Source organism: Phodopus roborovskii, unplaced genomic scaffold (assembly GCF_943737965.1).
Source record: "Phodopus roborovskii unplaced genomic scaffold, PHOROB, whole genome shotgun sequence".
Lineage (NCBI taxonomy): Eukaryota > Metazoa > Chordata > Mammalia > Rodentia > Cricetidae > Phodopus > Phodopus roborovskii.
In genome coordinates this window covers 5,443,565-5,461,962 of record NW_026125506.1, presented here as the reverse complement: position 1 = coordinate 5,461,962, position 18,398 = coordinate 5,443,565, and the positions used below count along the sequence as shown (strand labels likewise).

The 18,398-nt window shown below is 51.7% G+C and overlaps 1 protein-coding gene across 1 annotated transcript in view; it reads left to right on the top strand.

Annotated features, from left to right (window-relative positions):
* Positions 1–18,398, top strand: part of Ccdc60 (coiled-coil domain containing 60) — a 123,739-nt gene that overhangs the window by 896 nt on the left and 104,445 nt on the right. Inside the window, exon 2 of the mRNA XM_051176369.1 lies at positions 38–190. Within this exon, the coding sequence (XP_051032326.1) occupies positions 38–190 (153 nt within the window). The remainder of the gene's footprint in view (positions 1–37; positions 191–18,398) is intronic.

Below are 18,398 nucleotides of genomic sequence, written 5' to 3'. Positions count from 1 at the left end.
TGGAGTACCGGCCCTCTCTCTCGTGCTGTGGTTGAAGGTAGGGCTGCTGGTTCCATTCACGCCACCTCCCCCACCCCCACCCCCAGGAAAAACGGAAGACACTTGCGATGTGTATTTCTTGTGTACTCTAATAAACCCTAAACACCCCCTTAAGCGAGCTCTCAAGGATTCGCCTATATTCGCCTACACAGTGAGATGGTTTCCGGGCCTCGTTTAGAGAGGGAAGGGAAAGACAGGTAAAGAAGAATAACAAAATGCCAGGCTGGAGGACAAGCGCAGGAGAGATTACTCCCACGAGTGACTGGGCACCCCGGGAGGAAGGTGATGTCATTCGGCATCCATCGCACAGCCCTAAGTGTGGCCTGTCGGCACGGCCACAGAAGACTCCAAAGCCTCCCATTTCTCCTTCTCACAGAGGAAAAGGTTGTGAGATCAGGCCACCAGTGTTAGGAATAAAGCATATGGGAGACCTTGGTGGATCCCATCACAAGAGAGGGCCAAACACGCTGAGCAGTAGAGGTTAAGTAAGGAACAACCGGAAAGAGAGAGGAAGTGGGTCCTTTTCCTTTTAAAGGGTCCTTTGCACCTACATAGAGACTACGTAGAGATGTGGCAGCCATAGAACCCTGAGCTGTCCAGGATACCGCCTGAGTGCATTCTGTCAGGTACCACGGGACAGGCCAGCTTAATGCCTGAATCCTTACAATCAGGCTTTCACAGCAAGCCCCTTTCCCTGGTGACCCACTTGGCTGATCCTCATTTCTTTGGAAAAGAAATAGGAGGCTTCTCTTTTATGATGCGTTTTAATTTTTTTTTTTTTTTTTTTTTTTTTTTTTTTTTTTTTGCGACACTATAAAAGCAAGCTGCACCAGTTAATGAGAAGAAATGTTAAAATGTGGAGCAGGACGTGCCTCTTATTGCAGATGACGTTTGGCTAAAAGGCGCCGCCCTGGCAACACCGCCTTTAGAAACAGATGGGCTTGTGGGGGTAAAATTCAAAGGGAACGTGACACGGTCTGCGCCATCGAGTGCCAGCCGCCACGGTGGTGGTGTTTAATCTCATTAATGACTGAAGGGTAGAGGTGGCAGCCCTGAGTACACTGGGGCCTGGAGCCCCGAGGTCCAGTTCTCTCCTGAGAACCGAGCAGGCAGGTGAGGAAAGGAGGGGATGAGGAGCCAGGCGGGACCCTCGAACGGTTAGCGGTGAGGCCTCTGCACAGAGCCCCGGCTCCTCTGCACTCAGGCTGCCTGGAGTCCAAGACCGAGAGGCAAGATGTTTTTAGAAAGATTCTCTCCTGCCACTGGGAGCCAGCCTGGAGCCAGGTGATCTCCAGACCTCTAATCAAGGACGCCACACCCCCTGCACTGGATCGCTGATTACCCTGAAAAAGTAGTAAATTATCTAATGACCGATTGTGATTTAATGGGAAAAGGTAGGCGGGCAGACTCCTGTGTGCCAGGCAAGATTTGGGCCAGGAAAATAGCAGGGAGCCATTCCTCTCTCCAAGGGGACCAGTGGTGACCGCAGGAGACAATTGCACTTGGCGCTTGGTTGCTTTTTTGTTTTTCTTTGTTTTGTGTGTGTGTTTAATGCTTGTTCTTTATTTCTTCTTTCTCCTTCCTTCCTTCATTCTTTCTCCTTTCTTCCTACCTTCTCCTCCCTCCCTCCCTCCCTCCCTTCCTTTTCTCATGGCCTAATGCTCTGTCTGAGCTGGTACTACTCACCACAGCGGACCTTCACTGTGTCTAATTGCAGGCCCTGTGACAGACAGCCACTTCTCTCCATGATAAACCGGGAGGCGGGAAGGTGCTGGTCTATTACCCCCTGACGTAGGAAGAATGAGAGGCATGTTCTGCACTGCACAGAATGAGGCAGCGCTTTGTCCCTCTGCAAGGAAGCAGCTGGGCACCCTGAGTGCCTCCCAAGGAGGGGGCAGACAGAGCACAGTCTTCCTCCTGGCCTTTGAAGCCAGACAAATCAGAGTTCAAGTTCCGCCGTTGGACCTGCCTAGGGTGAGAATCTGTGGCCTGAAATGAATGGCATTAGGTCCATGAGGCAGGAGTTTTAATGGGTTAAATGAAGTGATGTGTGGGGACTAAAGGCAGTCCAGGCTCTATCGGCTGTGTTCTCCCTCTTCTCTGCCTGGCCGTGAAGCCACCACCAGTCTGAAGCTACACTCATCAGTGCCAAGTCTTGAGGAGCTGGCAGCAGGCTAAGGGTCCGATCATTAGCAAGGCCAGATCCCAGCTCAAGGAGAGGCACAGGGCCCATTTTAGATCTGCAAGAGGCTAAAACACCTCCCAAGAGTTCCTTCACCCTGGTGGCAGAAACGCCCCACCAGTCTGAACCTTTAAGTTGCAGAGAAGGAAGCAGCCATGGTGGATGACTCGGGCCTGTTATTTCCAGCTTTTTGGAAGCTGTGGCTGGAGAGATTGTGAATTTGAGACCAGCCTGGGCTATATAACAAGACTCTGTCTCAAAATAATTATTTTTAATTAATCAGTTGATTAGAAAGAGCGTGCCCATGAGTATAGTTGAGTCCCTTGGATTTAACTCTCAGCCTGGTCCTATCACTCACACTGAAATCCCATGGAGACCAGAAGTTACTGAGAAAACCCAAAGGAAAACACCAGGTATTGATCAGGACCTTTGCAGGCTGCGCGCACGCATGCGCGCGCGCACACACACACACACACACACACACACACACACAGAGGCGTGCACATGTGCACACATGAGAGTGGGGAGGGAAACCAACAATCCAGTGACATGAACATGAGTCTGTTTCTGTCCTGGTGCGAATTCTGGAGGGGGGCAGCTTCTGTACTGATTCAATCACTCTGGAATGCCACAGCTTCTCCTCATGATTACAAAATGGCTGCCCCGACTCCAGGCCTCACAGCCAAGATCCCTAATTGCCCCCCTTTGATGAACCAAGTCCCCGGCCAATGTGCACCAGTGCCTCACTTGCCGGGGTGGCGTTGCCTTTCTCTGCTCAGTGTAAGAGCGACTGGGGACTGGGGAGCGTTCTCTAACACTGACACAGTGTTGTGTTGGCAACGGCGACGGCGCTGGGTTGACAGATCAGCAGTGACTGATACAAATGAGCTCATAAAACCTCCATCACTGGGAGTCCTGAGCCACACACTGGCAGGTGGATCTAAAAGAGACAGGCATTACTGCCTTAGCCCAGCGGTCCTCAACCTCCCTAACGCTGAGACCCTTTAATACAGTTAGTTCTCCGTGTCGTGGTGCCCACCCTCCCAATCAGGAAATTTTGTTTGTTGATACTTCCTAACTGTAATTTTGCCACCGTTATAAATCGTAATTAAACATTTTTGGAGGTTGGAGGTTTGTCAAAGTGGTCGTAACCCACAGGTGAAGAACCTGTCCTAGCCCTGCGCTATAACTGTATTTGCCCGCCCACAATGGGTACCTTATGGAAGCCATCAGAGGGCCACGGTGGTCCGCCAGTCTAGAATCACCCAGGAGACCGAGGCAACCCTAACCCTTGCCACCATGCCGGGCCAACCCTTAGGAAACTGCAGGCCACAGAGATGCTGCCCCTCCTGAGTCATCCCCATCAGACCCTGCTGGCATGGTGACAGAAAAGGGAACTAGAGCTCAGGAGGAGAACAGTCACTCTGCTGGGGCAGCCACCCACTTAGCTAATACAGAACCCCAAGTGTGTAGCAAACGCGCTGGGCGCTGGGTATCTATCACCAGGGACTTGGTTCTGGGAGCTGAGGAGTACACTCTCACAGCATAAGGGGAGACCCAGAGCTGTGGGAAGCCGAGGAACTGCTTAGTTAGGCCATCACCCGGCTGTAAGACGCTCGGTCCTCACACACACACACACACACACACACACACACACACACACACACAATATAGGATGAGAGCTTACATCTTTAATGGGGTTTAGAAGGTATTATAGGAGACCCACTAAGTCATCTGAGGATTTGTAGAATGTCATGCCCTCTGTCTTCAGGCCATGTTTCAGTATTAGCTTGACGGTCACCTTTTAGACAAGACAAGCCTTTCCCAGAGCAACCCTTCCCAAACTAGGTCTCGGGCTCCAGTTTACCAGTTTCCCCGACTTAATACCCTCTCCCTTTGCAAGCTCACAGCTTCTCAAAGACAAGAGGCAGCTTAGCTTTGTCTGTCGCTGTAACTCCAGTGTCCAGCAGGACCTGCCACGCACCAGACACACGGTTCAGCTTTGGTTGAAGCAGATCAACCTGTCCAGGACCTGCTTGGTTCATAGTCAGCCACTCATTGGTGGCGGTACAGCCAAGTCAACTCCGCTTGGGATAGAAAGAGGAAGCAGAGGGCCAGGTGGGGCACAGGAAGGGAGGAAGGGAGCAACACAGCTCGGAGCTACCTCTCAGCAGCGTCCCCAGAGACCGCCAAGCCCACCATGGATGTCCATGTCAGGGTGCTCCCAGGGATCCAAATGGTGGCAGAACAGCCACAGCCCTTTGCCCGAAACCGACAGCCCTGGCTCCCAGCTCTTTTGCTGCCCATCTGGACGACTCTCGAGGAAGCATGTGACCTCCCCAGTTCCTCCTCCTCCCCCTGAGCAGAGAATCTAACCTAGAATTTTCTGGCCTCTGTCATTGCGACATGACTAGAGAGGGAAAAATAATGACCTATTTATCCATCAAACAGCAGGTATTCTGCATGTCTGGTTGGCAATAACACACCATTCCCGTGGAGCAGATGAGATCATAACCTACTATGTGTAGAGACAGGAATATGAACCTTGTGGTTGGGGAAGGGGTTCCTGCTCAGGTAGACCAGATGTACTAGCTACTTTTCCTGTTGTCTTGATACAAATATCCAGAAAGAAGTAACTCAGGAAAGGAAGACTTTATTTCTGTTCGCGGTTATAGGGTGTGGAGAAGTTAGAGTGACTAGAGCTTGAAGGGCTGGCCTCACTGGCCAGACCGAGCAGGAGGCAAGCACCTCTCTCATCGGAGAGGCATCTGTTGGAGCAAGTTTTTAAGGGGTATATTCAAAAAGTCCTTGGCAGAAAAAGGAGAATGCCAATTTTAGCCCTAGGCAACACGCACGAGAAATCTGACTGTGCCTGTGACCACGGGCCAAGACATTTGCGTTTTCTTGAGACCTGGATAAAACATGCTGTCGGGCTTCTGGCACCGGGCAGACCAAAGAGCATGGAGTAGACACAGCTTCCCAAGCAGCGCCCTTTCGGTGCAAGAGCATAGACACCGCTCCTACTTAGAGCCAGCCACGCTTCTAAGAGAGGCGTGCTTTGGCCCCAGGTCAATAGGCCAGATAGTGAGGACTAAGGTGGGGCTCACGGGGAGAAATGGTGATCTTTTAAACAGCTTAAAAATGGGTTGGATAATTTAGGCATATCCAGTCAAATGACTTGCCTCTGAGTCTAAGCTCTGACCATCAAAACTTCACTCTGCATTGTAAATTTTCTCCTTTTCCTGATACCTGAGCACTCGGCTTAGAGAACAGAATGTTCAGAAAGAGCCTGTGCACGTGGGCAGAACCCACTGGGAGTCTGTCTGGGAGAACCAAGGACAGCCCCACACCTGCACGCCGGTCCTCAGGCGGTTGTCTGTCCCACCTTATCGGGGGACCCACCGTGTTTCATCCACCTGTACCCCAACCTATGCCGAGCGCCCCACAGAGGGGTACCCAGTGTGCTGGCAGGGTTCTCCAGAGAAACAGAAGCAGTAGGGTGGGGGTGGGTGTATACCCTAAGACTGATTATTTTATCTATGTGTGCGCATGCCTGTGTGTACTTATGTGCGACATGCGTATGCAGGAGCCTTCAGGAACCAGAAGAGGGCACCAAACCCCCTGGAAGCTGGAGTTACAGGCATCTGTGGGTACCAGGAACTGAACCCTGGTCTTCTACAAGACAGTAACAGCTGGCCATCTCTCGGGGCCCAGGATAATAACTACAAAGGGGATTTATTCGAGTAGCATTTACCAAACAAGGTCTGGTGAGCCCAGAATGGCTCTCCGCACCCTGGAGAAGCAAACACCCAGTTGAGTTCCGTCCACGAGACCTTAACAGCCCCAGTTGGTCTGTGAAGGTTCAGAAGCTCCCTGGGGGAGCGCGTGTGGGTGCTGCTGCTATTCCTTACATATGAAAAGGCCAAAGAAACGGAAGAGTGATGAAGCCAAGGAAATAAAGGCCCTTGCTCCAGAAGAGGCGAAGCGAAGGCAGAGGACACTGCTTTTTCCTTGGATCTCATTTTTTTTTGGGGGGGGGAGAGGGATGATTGATACTGGAGATGAAACCTAGGCCCTCATTCATGTAAGGCAAACACTACCCCGTCTGTAACCCTGCCTGGGCCTCTACCATAGCTCAGGCCACTAAAAGTAGCACCCACTGTGCAGACAGGCCTTCCTTCCTGTCACTCCCCTCTGGAAACTGTCACAGACCGCTCAGAGGTGTGTCTCCCGGGTGATTAGCAGTCACCATCCTAAGCATACAAGACCAGTAACCTCAGGCAAGTTATTCTCGGTGCCTGAGTTTCCTTCTCTCTCCCGTGTAAAGGTAATAGTTGCTACTTGACTGGCTTGTTGGAAGGATGGGGACATAGTGTCCAGAAGTGTCCCCAGTGTGTAAGAAGTGCTCACTGAGGATACTCATCTAACTACTGCCGTGTGGGTATCAAAGCCTGTGGCCCCAACCACCAACAATGCAAACGTTTAAATGATGACATTTCCAGAAACGACGCCCCCCCGCCGCCGGCGGCTGATTATTCTTTATGTATTCAGGGGAAGACATGGAAAGGGCATCACAGCCGCAATGTTTCCTTCCCAAGAGCCCTTGAAGCAAATGCCCAAAAGGCAATTAGCACAGGATTGTCACCTATGTTCCCTTGCTTATTAGCGGATCTTGTCGTCTGCTAATCAAGCCTCTCTCCGGTATTTTTAGACCTCTTAAAGGAGGCGCCAAGGGATTTGAGGAAATATCAACCCGGCTTCCTCATGGTGAGATGGAAGGATGGTGGGGGTTGGGGGACAGCCCGGAGGGTTTGTGGGAGCAGAGACAGAAGGCCTGGATACGTCTTACCGTTAATGGTTTATCGGCACACGCCAAGTATACATAATAATAAGCTTCATTACGGCGTAGTCATACATGTGCGTAATGTACTTGATTCACGCTCATCCATGCTGCCCTCTCGTTGAATCCTTCTTCTTCTTCTTCTTCTTGCCAAGAAGCCCCCCTCCACCACCCCACTACTTCATGTAGTGGTGCATACGTGCCCCTGAAGACACGCGCCACTCCCTGACCAACAGCATCCACTCTTCACTGCCCACCCCTCCCCCAGAAGACTCGCGGCTTTCCAGGGTCCCCAACTGCCATGCTCCCTCTGTATTATGGCCCTCGCCTTCTCCCCTGTGAGGTCACAGCCCCTCATCACAGAAGCTGGTGTGGCGGCAATAAATGCATACCTCCCTCCCTCCTCACTGTCTGTCTTCTCACCCCTAGCCAAGGTTCGTGGGTTCAAGGTCTGTCTCATTTGTGTTTGAATTTGTGGCCTGTGGCATCTAACACGTTAGTCTTCACCGGAGCCTGCCCTGTGTCTTCCCGTGTACGAAGGCATTGCCGAATGCCCTGAGAGGGACAGACGTGACCTCCAGGCCTCAGGACAACACTAGGAGGGGGTAGGTAATGTCACTCCCATTTCGTACATAGGAAAACTGTCCCAGAGGAAAAGGGAAAGGGGATTTAAATGGAGGCAGTGATGGTTTGAATAAGACAGGCCCCCACCGGGCAGGCTCATACAGTTAAATCCCTACTCATCTGGGAGTGGCATTACTTGAGAAGCATTAGGAAGTGTGTGTGGCCTTGGAGGAAGCGTGTCATTAGGGATGGGCTTTGGAGTTTCAAATGCTCAAGCCAAGCCCGGTGCCGGACCCAGCCGACGTAGAAGTAACTCTCAGCTACTCCTCCAGCGTGATGTCTGCCTGCACACTGCCACGCCCGCCACACTCCCCACCATGAGGACAATGGGCCAAATCTCCGACACCGTAAGCCAGCCCCAGTTAAATAAGGGTTGCCATGGCCATGGTGTATCTTCATAGCAGTAGAACACTGACTACTACTCAGGAAGTGATCGACCCTCAAACCCGGGCCTGTCTGCTCCCAAAGATCTACCTGACGGCCTCCACCCCCAGTGGACGCGCATGGCCACGGGTCCTTCTCGGGATGTAGGCTTGGCTTCACTGTGTTGAGTTTCTCCAAATCCGGTTTCTGACTTTGCTCACACAGCCCGTGTACTACTCTTGAGAAGTGACAGGCATGTGTAGACAGAAGCCTCCCTGTCCACAGAACTGGCACCACAGGCGGCCAGGCTGTGGCCCCTCACAGGCTGACCTCTTTCCTTTCCTTCTGGATCTTCACCCGGCCTTTGTCTGCTGGTGAAGGATAACAGTCTCTTCTGGGGCTTAAAGGATCTGAGTTTAATCCACAGTGGGGATCTGGGTGGGAGAGTGGGATGCTGGATGAGGTCAAGTGCCACCTAAGCAGCCAGAGGAGAAAGAAAAGCTACTTCTCAGAAAGCAAAAGGCACTGTTTATTTCCCGAGAGCAAGAGAACTGTGCCTTCAATCAATCTTACATGTCTCTCTCTCTCTCTCTCTCTCTCTCTCTCTCTCTCTCTCTCTCTCTCTCTCTCCCCCTCCTCCTTTCTCTCCAGTGTCATTATAACAGTGAACAATATGTTAATTATCCCTTTCCTTCTTTTAGCGTAATTAATGCCTCTAATGATCTCATATGTTTGAAACCAGGAGAGGCGAAAGCCATGTTGGCCTGCCCTTGAACAAAGAAAACGGCTTTCAGACGGTTTAGCAGTTGTGCCAAGCAATATCCGCCCCATCTCTCAGACACATGAATCTCGTCTGCCCAGCGTTGTGGTGGGTTGTGGTAGACGTCTGTCTGTCTGTAGCCTCGAACCCCAGGTAGACAGATCATTAGGCAAGACTGGTAACAGTGGCCCCGGGTGACGTTTTAAACCAAATGCAGAAGATCTGGAGGGCATCCTCTCGGCAGCCGGCCAGTGACAGGAAGAGCCTGGCACGGCTTCTCAGCATCAGTGGCCCTTTGCTGCAGGTGTACCTTTCTGTTTTTACAAAGGACAAAAGGGAAGATTTCCTCTGCGCTCCACACCAAGCACAGGACTTGGCTGTGAACCTTACTCTCCTCCAAACGCTTTTATAAATTACAATTTTATTGTAGTAAATACCATGTAGGTAGAAAAAAATGGACACAGAGCAATGTACACTTTTAGGAATTTTTTTTTTTACAGTGAACATACAAAACCAAGATTCAGAGAACTCTCAAACTCCCTGAGACCACAGCCCTCTTCTCCTGTCTCTGCCCCCAACCCTCTTGCCTGACTGTGAACTTTGTCTACCAGAGCCGAGCTGTGCGTGTTCCATTTGTGTATGGGGCTCACTGGGGCAACTCAGGCCCCTTGTTGTAGCTGTTTGATTTTGGACTACAAGAATGTGCCATTGTGTGTTCATTCATATTCCTGTCAAAGAACTTTGGGGCCTGTGGCTTTTGCATAGAAGGGGAAGGTTGGCAAAGCAATCACACACACACACACACACACACACACACGCACGCACGCACGCACGCACGCACGCACACAATGCTCAGGGTGGTTTTGGCATTTGGTTATGTTCCCCTCTGGTAGGCGCTTCTGGTCATCCACAGTGGTTGTATCACGGATGCTGACAAATAGCTGTACCTGTAGTTGGGACAAAATGCCCACAGAGCAGCTTGGTGGGGAAGACCCTCTCTCAGCTCACAGCTCCTATACCTGTCTGAAAATGCTGTTCCTTTGCTGACAGCTGGAAGAGGAGTTTTCACTGGCTACGGGATATAGTGGGCGGGTCTTGATTAAAGGTGTCATTCTGTAGTGCTGTACATTTTCTAGCTCTTAAATACTCTTCATTCTGGAATATTCTCTCCTTTGGTCTTTTGGATCCATGGCTCTCCAGCAACTTTGAGATTATAAACTTTGCTATTAATCTTATTTTCCTGTCTTACAAGAAACACAAGCTCCCCACACACATGCTCGCAAACCCCCTCTTCCTTAGAGACTGACAGTGCTTACTGCCAGGATTTCCCATGAGTTCAGCCCCATCTCTCCCTGATTCTCCCATAGCTCCTTACCTGTTGCTTTATTAATCTGTTCTATCGATGGGAGGGGGTGTTACATGATTATGTGTGTAGGCTTAGGTGCACATGTATGTATGGCATGCTCATGTTCACGTGTGTATACTTGTGTGCACATGCATGTGTGGTATGCACATGTTCATGTGTGTACACCTGTGTGGTATGCGCATGTTCATGTGTGTACGCTTGTGTGCACACAGGTACACGTGCATGTGTGGTATACACATGTTTGTATGTATGCTAGTATATGCACACAGGTGCACGTGCATGTGTGGTATGCGCATGTTCATGTGTGTACACCTGTGTGCACAAGCATGTGTGGAAGCCAGAAGTCAGCACCTGGTATCTTTTTCTGTCACTTTTCACCTCTTTAAATTTGGGGGATGGGGACCCAGTCTGTCACTCCACTCGACTCTAAACTCCCCAGTTTGTCAAGACACAGAGACACAGACTGACCAGCAAATCCCGGGGATGGTCCCACCTCTGCCCCATCACTGAGGTTACAGGCGTGTGCTGCCATGCCCAGCTCTTACGTGGGTGCTGGGGATCCGAACCTGGGTCTTCACGCCTGTGCAGAGGGCCCTTTACCCACTGGGGCCTCTCCCCAGCCCCGATCCGTTCATTTAAAATCTTCCATTCAACACGTGTACACACAATACAACACATACTCCTCGGCTCTGCAGCTTAACATGGTATGGCAAACACATGTGCCACGCCATGCCATGTAACTGCCAGCAAACTCAACACAGAGCACCTGTGGACGCCCAAGTTCCCAACTCCCCTCCCCATCCCCCCACCCCCTGCCTCCCCACCACTATAACACACACCTCACCTTCAGGCTTCCGCACTCCGGGCCTGTAACTGACAATGCACCTGAAGTGGGGTGTGGCCTCATTAGCTCTGCAGCCGGTTTCAGCAGAGTCTACGGGCCCAGTCCCTCCCTCCTGCCCCCTCTCAGTACTGGGGAGCCCTTCACATAATTACCACAGGTTTATAAGTGTACGCAACCTAGGTTTCCATGGAGACTCCTGCATGAACACAGTGCCCAGGTAGAGTGGCAAGCATAGGTTCCCACCATCTTGTTTTGAAGGCCCCAAACTTAATTGGTGTTAATGGTGCCTCCCCCTGGTGTCCCTCTAATCACTTTTCAGCCTCCTCCATGCTTCTCACCCCAGGAGGAAGGGGATAGAGCGGCCCTGGGGCCCATGCAGTCCCTGCATTGGGGTTCCTGGCAGTCTGGCCCATGGACGGGACAGAGCAGGGACAGCAGAGAGGAAACCCAGCCTGGCAGGTTGGCACAGGATGAAAGCCACAAGCCTGACCTTATATGGGGCGCTCCTCGCCCAGGCTGAGGGCGTTGGCTAATGCTGGGCCTGAGAAGTCACCATATTTGGAGAGAAAGCTTGGAGTGGAGACTTTCAGAAAGATTTACGGTACACAGAGGGCTGACGCTGTCTCCCAGTGCGTCCCCCTGCTGCCTAGAAAGGTGAAAATTGCAAGCAAAGGCTTGGCAACTGGAGTGGGGGCGGGGGCGGGGGCGGGGGGGGGGAGCCTTCTGATTCTGTTGTGTTGAAAACACACACACACACAAACACACAGACACACACTCACACACTCTTACACATATATACACATACTCTCACATTCTCTCTCTCTCACACACATATACACACACTTGCACATAAACATGCCCACACACACTCTCATTCATGTATGCTCACATACATGCTCACATACACTCTCATATACACACTCACATTCATAATCTCACACACACTCTCACACATGCTCACACACACACATATGCTCACACAGATGCTCACACACATGCTCACACACACGCTCACACACACACTGTCACACATGCTCACACACACTCACACACACACTGTCACACATGCTCACACACATATACACACACGCTCACACACACACATGCTCACACACGCTCACACACACTCACACACATGCTCACACACACATACACACACGCTCACACACTCACACACATGCTCACACACACGCTCTCTCACACACACACTCACACACATGCTCACACACACACATACACACACGCTCACACACTCACACACATGCTCACACACACGCTCTCTCTCACACACACACTCATAAACACATGCTTACACACTGGTGTAACTACTGAATGCTCACTGTATTTCTTAAATCTGAAGAGTGGGAGACCCTGAAGCTGCAGGAACCTACTGCCAACCCCTGCATCTTTGCCAGCTGCCGTAAGGAATCAACCTTGCCAGACAAAGGCTGGAGTGTATGTGTTAGGTACACGGCGAGGGGCTGGGTAGATGGCTCAGCAGTTAAGAGGACCCCACTGGGGTTCCTGGTACCCACCTGGCAGCTCTCGAGCATCTGTAAGTTCAGTTCTGAGGATGTGGTACCCCTTTTCTGACCTCCACGGGCACCAGGAACCCAGGTGGTACAGACATGTACACAACAGGCAGACACTCACACGCAAGAGAAAAAACATAAATCTAAGTTTCTTAACGGACCATGGGGGAGTTTCTCACTTACTGTGTGACCACAGGCAGGTTTACTCTGCCTCTCTGTGCCCCAGCGTTCCCATCCATGAACTGAGAATAGGAATAGTACTCACCTTGCGGAGTTGTTATGGGGATAAATGTAGCAACTCCGGCTGGTAGTAATGATCACAGGGGTTGATTGGTAATGTCTGCCTATCCTGGCCCCCACCACAGGGGTAGCACAGGATCAAGTGCTACTAGAAGGTTGTTGAAGGAATGAGCGTGGTTAAAATGGGGTTCAGGGACCTGCCAAGGGCATCAGGAAATGTGTGAGTCACCTAGAAACCTGTCCCCGAATGCAAGAATTTCAGATTTAAATGTCTTTAAGACTCAGTCAGGAAATGCTGTGAATGAGAAAAGACAGTGAGGGACAGGGACTCAAACATACTGCCAAGCCCCAGGTCAGCCTCGAAAGCCCAGGTGGAGGAAGTGGCCATTCGACCCCTTCCAGCCTGCTGGAACCCGTCAGACATCCGATTCAGCCCCCCCCCCCCAGGTCACCTTTGCTCCTGAATGGTCACAAATAACACGATCAATTTTTCAAGTTCAATGCCTCTCCAAGCCACAGAATCCATAATGAGTTAAGGAAAGGGTATCAAGCAAAATCACCGCGCTTTGCTAAGTTCTTGGCAGGGTCCCCCAGTGCCAGTGACACCTCATACCTCATCTACAAGGCCATGATCCCCAAGCACATGTCAGAGTTAGATGGGTGAGAAAGGCTCCCTCCCCCGGCTCCTCTCTCCCGGCTCCTTCAGACTGCACTGGAGGGCCAGTGGGAGGGTCCTATACACCTCATCTCCTGCATCAGCAGCCTCCTGCATCAGCAGCCTGGGGCTTGAAGGGTGGTGTGCAGACATCAGCAAGAAAACCACAGTCGGCAAGCAAGCGGCAGGAAGTTTTGTCCAAAGCACACTCCGGAAACCTGGTTTGGAACATGTAAGCGGTGTCTTCGCTGTGAGCCTCAGAAACATTTATTCTCAGCCATGGGACATACCAGCCCTCCCCACCAGATCCTAGCTCTTACGGTGTGTGTTCTTAACACTCGTTCATGGGCAGCCATTGCGGCCAAGCAGGTTCTGTCTACACGGGGAAAAGATACTAAAGTCTGTTCACACAAAAACCACACAGGATGATGCCCTCTGTGCCCCCTGGTGGATGGGCAGGCCTGAATGGTGGAAACAATATGCATTTGCTCCCAGGGCCTAAATCTTGAACTTAGTTTACAACCTGTTTCCAGAGCTAAGATGGAGAAATGATTCAATGGATAGTCATGGGAGGGAAGGAGGCAGGGATGGAGGGAAGGATGGGTGGAGGGAGGGAAGGGTAAGTGGAGGGAGGGAGGGAGGTAAGAAGGGGGAGTGGGTGGAGCCTAGGCAGATGGATGGAGCTACCACCTACCTGTATATCAGAATTACAACTGTCCTTACAGTCACAGCTAATTAGAACCATGGGTTTACCAGGTGGTCAGTTCTGCCTAAGCCTGAGGGTTTTCCCACTTGGATCTCGAGGTGCTCATAACCATTGCTCAGAGTATGAAAGAAACCTCAGCATGTGCCCACATCCCTGAGCAGCTGTGCATCCCAGCCCCAGGGTTGTTCCTTTCTTGGGGAATATGTTTTTCTGAAAGGAGGCCTTGGTACCAGGGGTGTTGGTATATGCCCACCTAGCTCTCAGGAGGCCGAGGCCAGAGGATTAGGAGTTCAAGGTCAACAGAAGGCTGGGGAGATGGCTCAGTTGGGTAAAGTGTTTGCTTTACGAGCAGAAGGACCTGAGTTTGGATTCCCCAGCACCCAAGTGAAAAGCTAGGCATGATGGCATGTGTCAGTTAAACCAGCAATGGGGAAGCAGAGGCAGGCAGAATGCTTCAGGCTTGTTGGCCAGCAAGTCTAGGCCAAATGACTGTTCTGTCCTGGTTCAGTGAAAGGGCCTGTCTCAGATCATAAGGTAGAGAGAGATTGAGGACGTGTTCATGTGGCTGTACACATGCACATACACATACACACACACACACACACACACACACACACACACACACACACACACACACTAAAATACCAGACTACCAACAGAGAGTCAGGGAGTATTCTGGAATTCTGCAGCATCTGTCTGCAATCCCCTTGGGAGATATCAACCGCCATGGCTCACATCCACTGTTCAAAGGAACTCTAGTGAGTTCCCCAAGTAACCCTAGTCTTCAACCCTTCTGGTCCAGGGGTCCAAGGCAGGAGGCGGCACCAGGACAGGTTTCAGGATGGGTTACTGGGGTGTCATCTCTAGGAACCAGGGATTTGATGTGAGGTAGCCTGTGCTTGAAGCTAGGTCCCTCTGCTCGGCAGCCTGTTTGCCTCTCTCCTGGATAATGGAATAGAATGCCCATCTTTTGCTGAACCGATGAGGTCTGGAGTCGCTGCACAGGATGGAGGTGACCAGGAGCTGCTCTCCCATAACTGTGACTCCTGGGGCCTAATGGACCATGGAATCAAGACAGAGATGAAAATCAAACAACAGTGAGACCTGGTGGACATCTAGAGGAGCTTCCGCGTGGTGGAAGTTAGGCGGAGCCTGGGATCAGACCAGCTGTGGAAGTGCTGTAGTCTTAGGATTCCTCACACAGAGATCATGAGGCTCCGGCCCCTTTCCCGCCTTTCCACAGAGCTGGAGAAATTCCATGCAACGTTTGAGCCACAAGAGCAAGCGACAAGAGCCACGGGTGACACGTGACGGTTTGATGGAGGTCTACTCTTCCTCGTAACTGTTCACCATGCATTCATTTCCATGGTACGTCAGAGAAACCCCAAGGAGGACGCGGGACAGCGTGACATGCGTGAGGCCTGTTGGTGCTTAGGGAGAACCTGACACCCAGGAAATAGGAACCTCAATGAAGGAATTGCCTCCCTCATATTGACCTATAGACGTGTCTATGGATCATCTTCCTGATTAATGAATGATTGACGTGGTTTGGTCCAGCCCCCTGCGGCTGCTGCTATCCCTGGGTGGGTACAGGTGGTCCTGGGTTGTTTAAGAAGACAAACGGAGCAAGCTACGAGGAACAAGCCAGTACACAGCCGTCCTCCACGATTTGTGCTTCAGTTCCTGCCTCCTGGTTCCTATTTCTGTCCCTGCCCTGGCTGCTCTTGACATGGAGTGTCACCTATAAGAAGAAATGAACCCTTCCCTTCCCAAGTTGCCTCTGGTCGTGGTGTGTTAGCACAGAGTCAGAGAAGCAACTGGCACGGCGTGCACCCCCTCACCCCTCCCTGAACCCCGTTCTAAAGCGAAGAAAACCGGGCAGGAAGCAGCAAAGCCCAGAGCCCAGATCAGAAACCCTGTCATTTGAAACCTTCAGCCCTTCCGGAGGGAAACTGAGGCAGGTGACAGGAAGGGTGTCCCCACTCCGTGCACCTCGGATAACTGAACCAGAGAGAAGCACTTGATGCAAGATGTCCAACACCAGAGGGTTTGGCCCTGTGCCCCGGGAGATGGACAGACACAGCTGTGGAGTATGGACAGTCCAAGACACCCCAAGATCAGAACTGCCGTTTTGGCACAGCCGTGCTGTCACAGCTTGTGTGAAGAAACAGAGGGTTCGGAGAAGAGAAAAAGAGAAGAAGCCTGTGCTCAGAAGGGAGCAGACTTAGCTGAGGCTTTCCCACTGTTGGATTCCATGGAACATCCTACTTCTTTTCAAAGCTGAATTGGGTAAATGCATTCATTTCCTTTCCTATGGAGCACAGATTTCCGCAAATAAGACGGACATCTGAGAAGCCCACGAGAACAGAAATGGCTGAGCACCTCAGTGATGGACGCACGGACGAAAGGATGCTGGGCGCCGGTGGGTCTCTCTGTAATGCCTCTGCCTGGCTGCTTTAAAGAGGCAGAGTGGAGGCATCCTACAGAGGAGGGTGCCCTGCTCAGGGCTGCAGAGTGAAGGCTGCTTCCGTTTGGGACCACAACCCGGCCTCAACCTTTTCCACAGCCACACCACGAATAAAAAAGCAGCAAGGTGACAGGCTTCCTGCAAATCAACTTCATTTTTCGTCCCTCTGTCGACTGCAATGTGAGACAGCTCGAGGAGAAATTAATACTCACAGTCAGTGTCAGCCCTGCTGACAGCAGATCAAGGCCGAGAGACAAATTGCTCATTACAGTTCAGGGAGCCAGAGCCCGGAGGAGAAAGCAGCGCAGTCCCCGGTAAGCTCCAGGCAGCTCCCACCAGAGGACCCGCCCTGGTCCCTGCCTGCCTGTGAGGTTTGCAGGGGCCTGTTTGTACTGGAACAGCCCATTCCGATTTCACTGGAGCCTTGTTGGACACCAAGCCACTATCATGTTCTGGAAAGGGTGTGTGTGTGTGTGTGTGTGTATGTGTGTGGTGTGTGTGTAAGTGTGTGTGTGAGTGTGTGTGTGAGCACGTCTCTGTGTGTGTGTGTGAGTGTGTGTGTATGTGTGGTGTGTATGTATGTGTGTGGTGTGTGTGTGGTGTGTGTGGTGTGTGGGGGTGTGTGTGTGTATGTGTGGTGTGTGTGTATGTGTGTGGTGTGTGTGTATGTGTGAGTGTGTGTGTGTGAGTGTGTGTGTGAGCACGTCTCTGTGTGTGTGTGTGTGAGTGTGTGTGTATGTGTGGTGTGTATGTATGTGTGTGGTGTGTGTGTGGTGTGTGTGGTGTGTGGGGGTGTGTGTGTGTATGTGTGGTGTGTGTGTATGTGTGTGTGGTGTGTGTAGTGTGTGTGTGTGTGTGAGTGTGTGTGTGTGTGTGTAACCCGTGAGACCCTCTGTGGCAGCAATACCGACAAGACTGAGGCAGAGGACAGCCGCACACACTCCCTGTTGCCTGAGTTCTCTCTCGCCCTGCACAGTCCCCTCTCTATCTCATGACACCGTAGCTAGGTGATGGTGACAGAGGGTACATTTGTGAGTCCTGTATGAGCCCCTGACCCAAACATCAAGGGGCACCGCCCCAGCTAACCCGTGTGTCCCCCTTGAGCCCGGGGTTATATCCTGCCTTTTCTACATTTCCTGAAAGTGTTTGCTTGGCTTAGAATACAAGTTCCAGTGGGAGATAGGAAGGTTCTAGAAAAATTACATCTGCCCCTCCATGTTCCTGTGCTCTCTTCTTCCCCCTGCGGTAAAAGGTGGGAGAGAGAGCCCGGAGGTTACACTGTGGTTCCTGGTCACCTCTGTCCTGGGGCCTTGGTCTCTGTGTGGACCCCAGCAGGTCACAGTGCCTGTCTGTAAATGTTCTGTCCTGAAGTTTCACCCTTCGGCCTCTGCTGCTGCAGCCGGCCCCCCTCCCTGTTAGGCCTGATGCTGGGAAAGGCTCCTTTCTGATGTCACACCTGGGATAACTATCCCCTCCTGGAATCCCCAATCAGGTTCCCCTGCAGGTCCCCCAGCACAGTGTGACCACCAGTGTTTGCAGAACAAATGAAAGGTTGAATGAATGAATGAATGAATGGGCTCAAAGGGACAGGCTTTGTGCAGCGCTCCATCCAATACTCTTCACCATCTCAGTCCCGAAATTGGGCTGTGAGAAACCATCCAGAGCACCGTCCCTCCCACATCATTTCCCAGCCCTCAGCCGCCCTTCCCTTCCTGTTCTCAACCATTCTTTGTGGACGGATGGCAATTAGACCCTGTCTGGAAAACGCCTGCCTCCATCT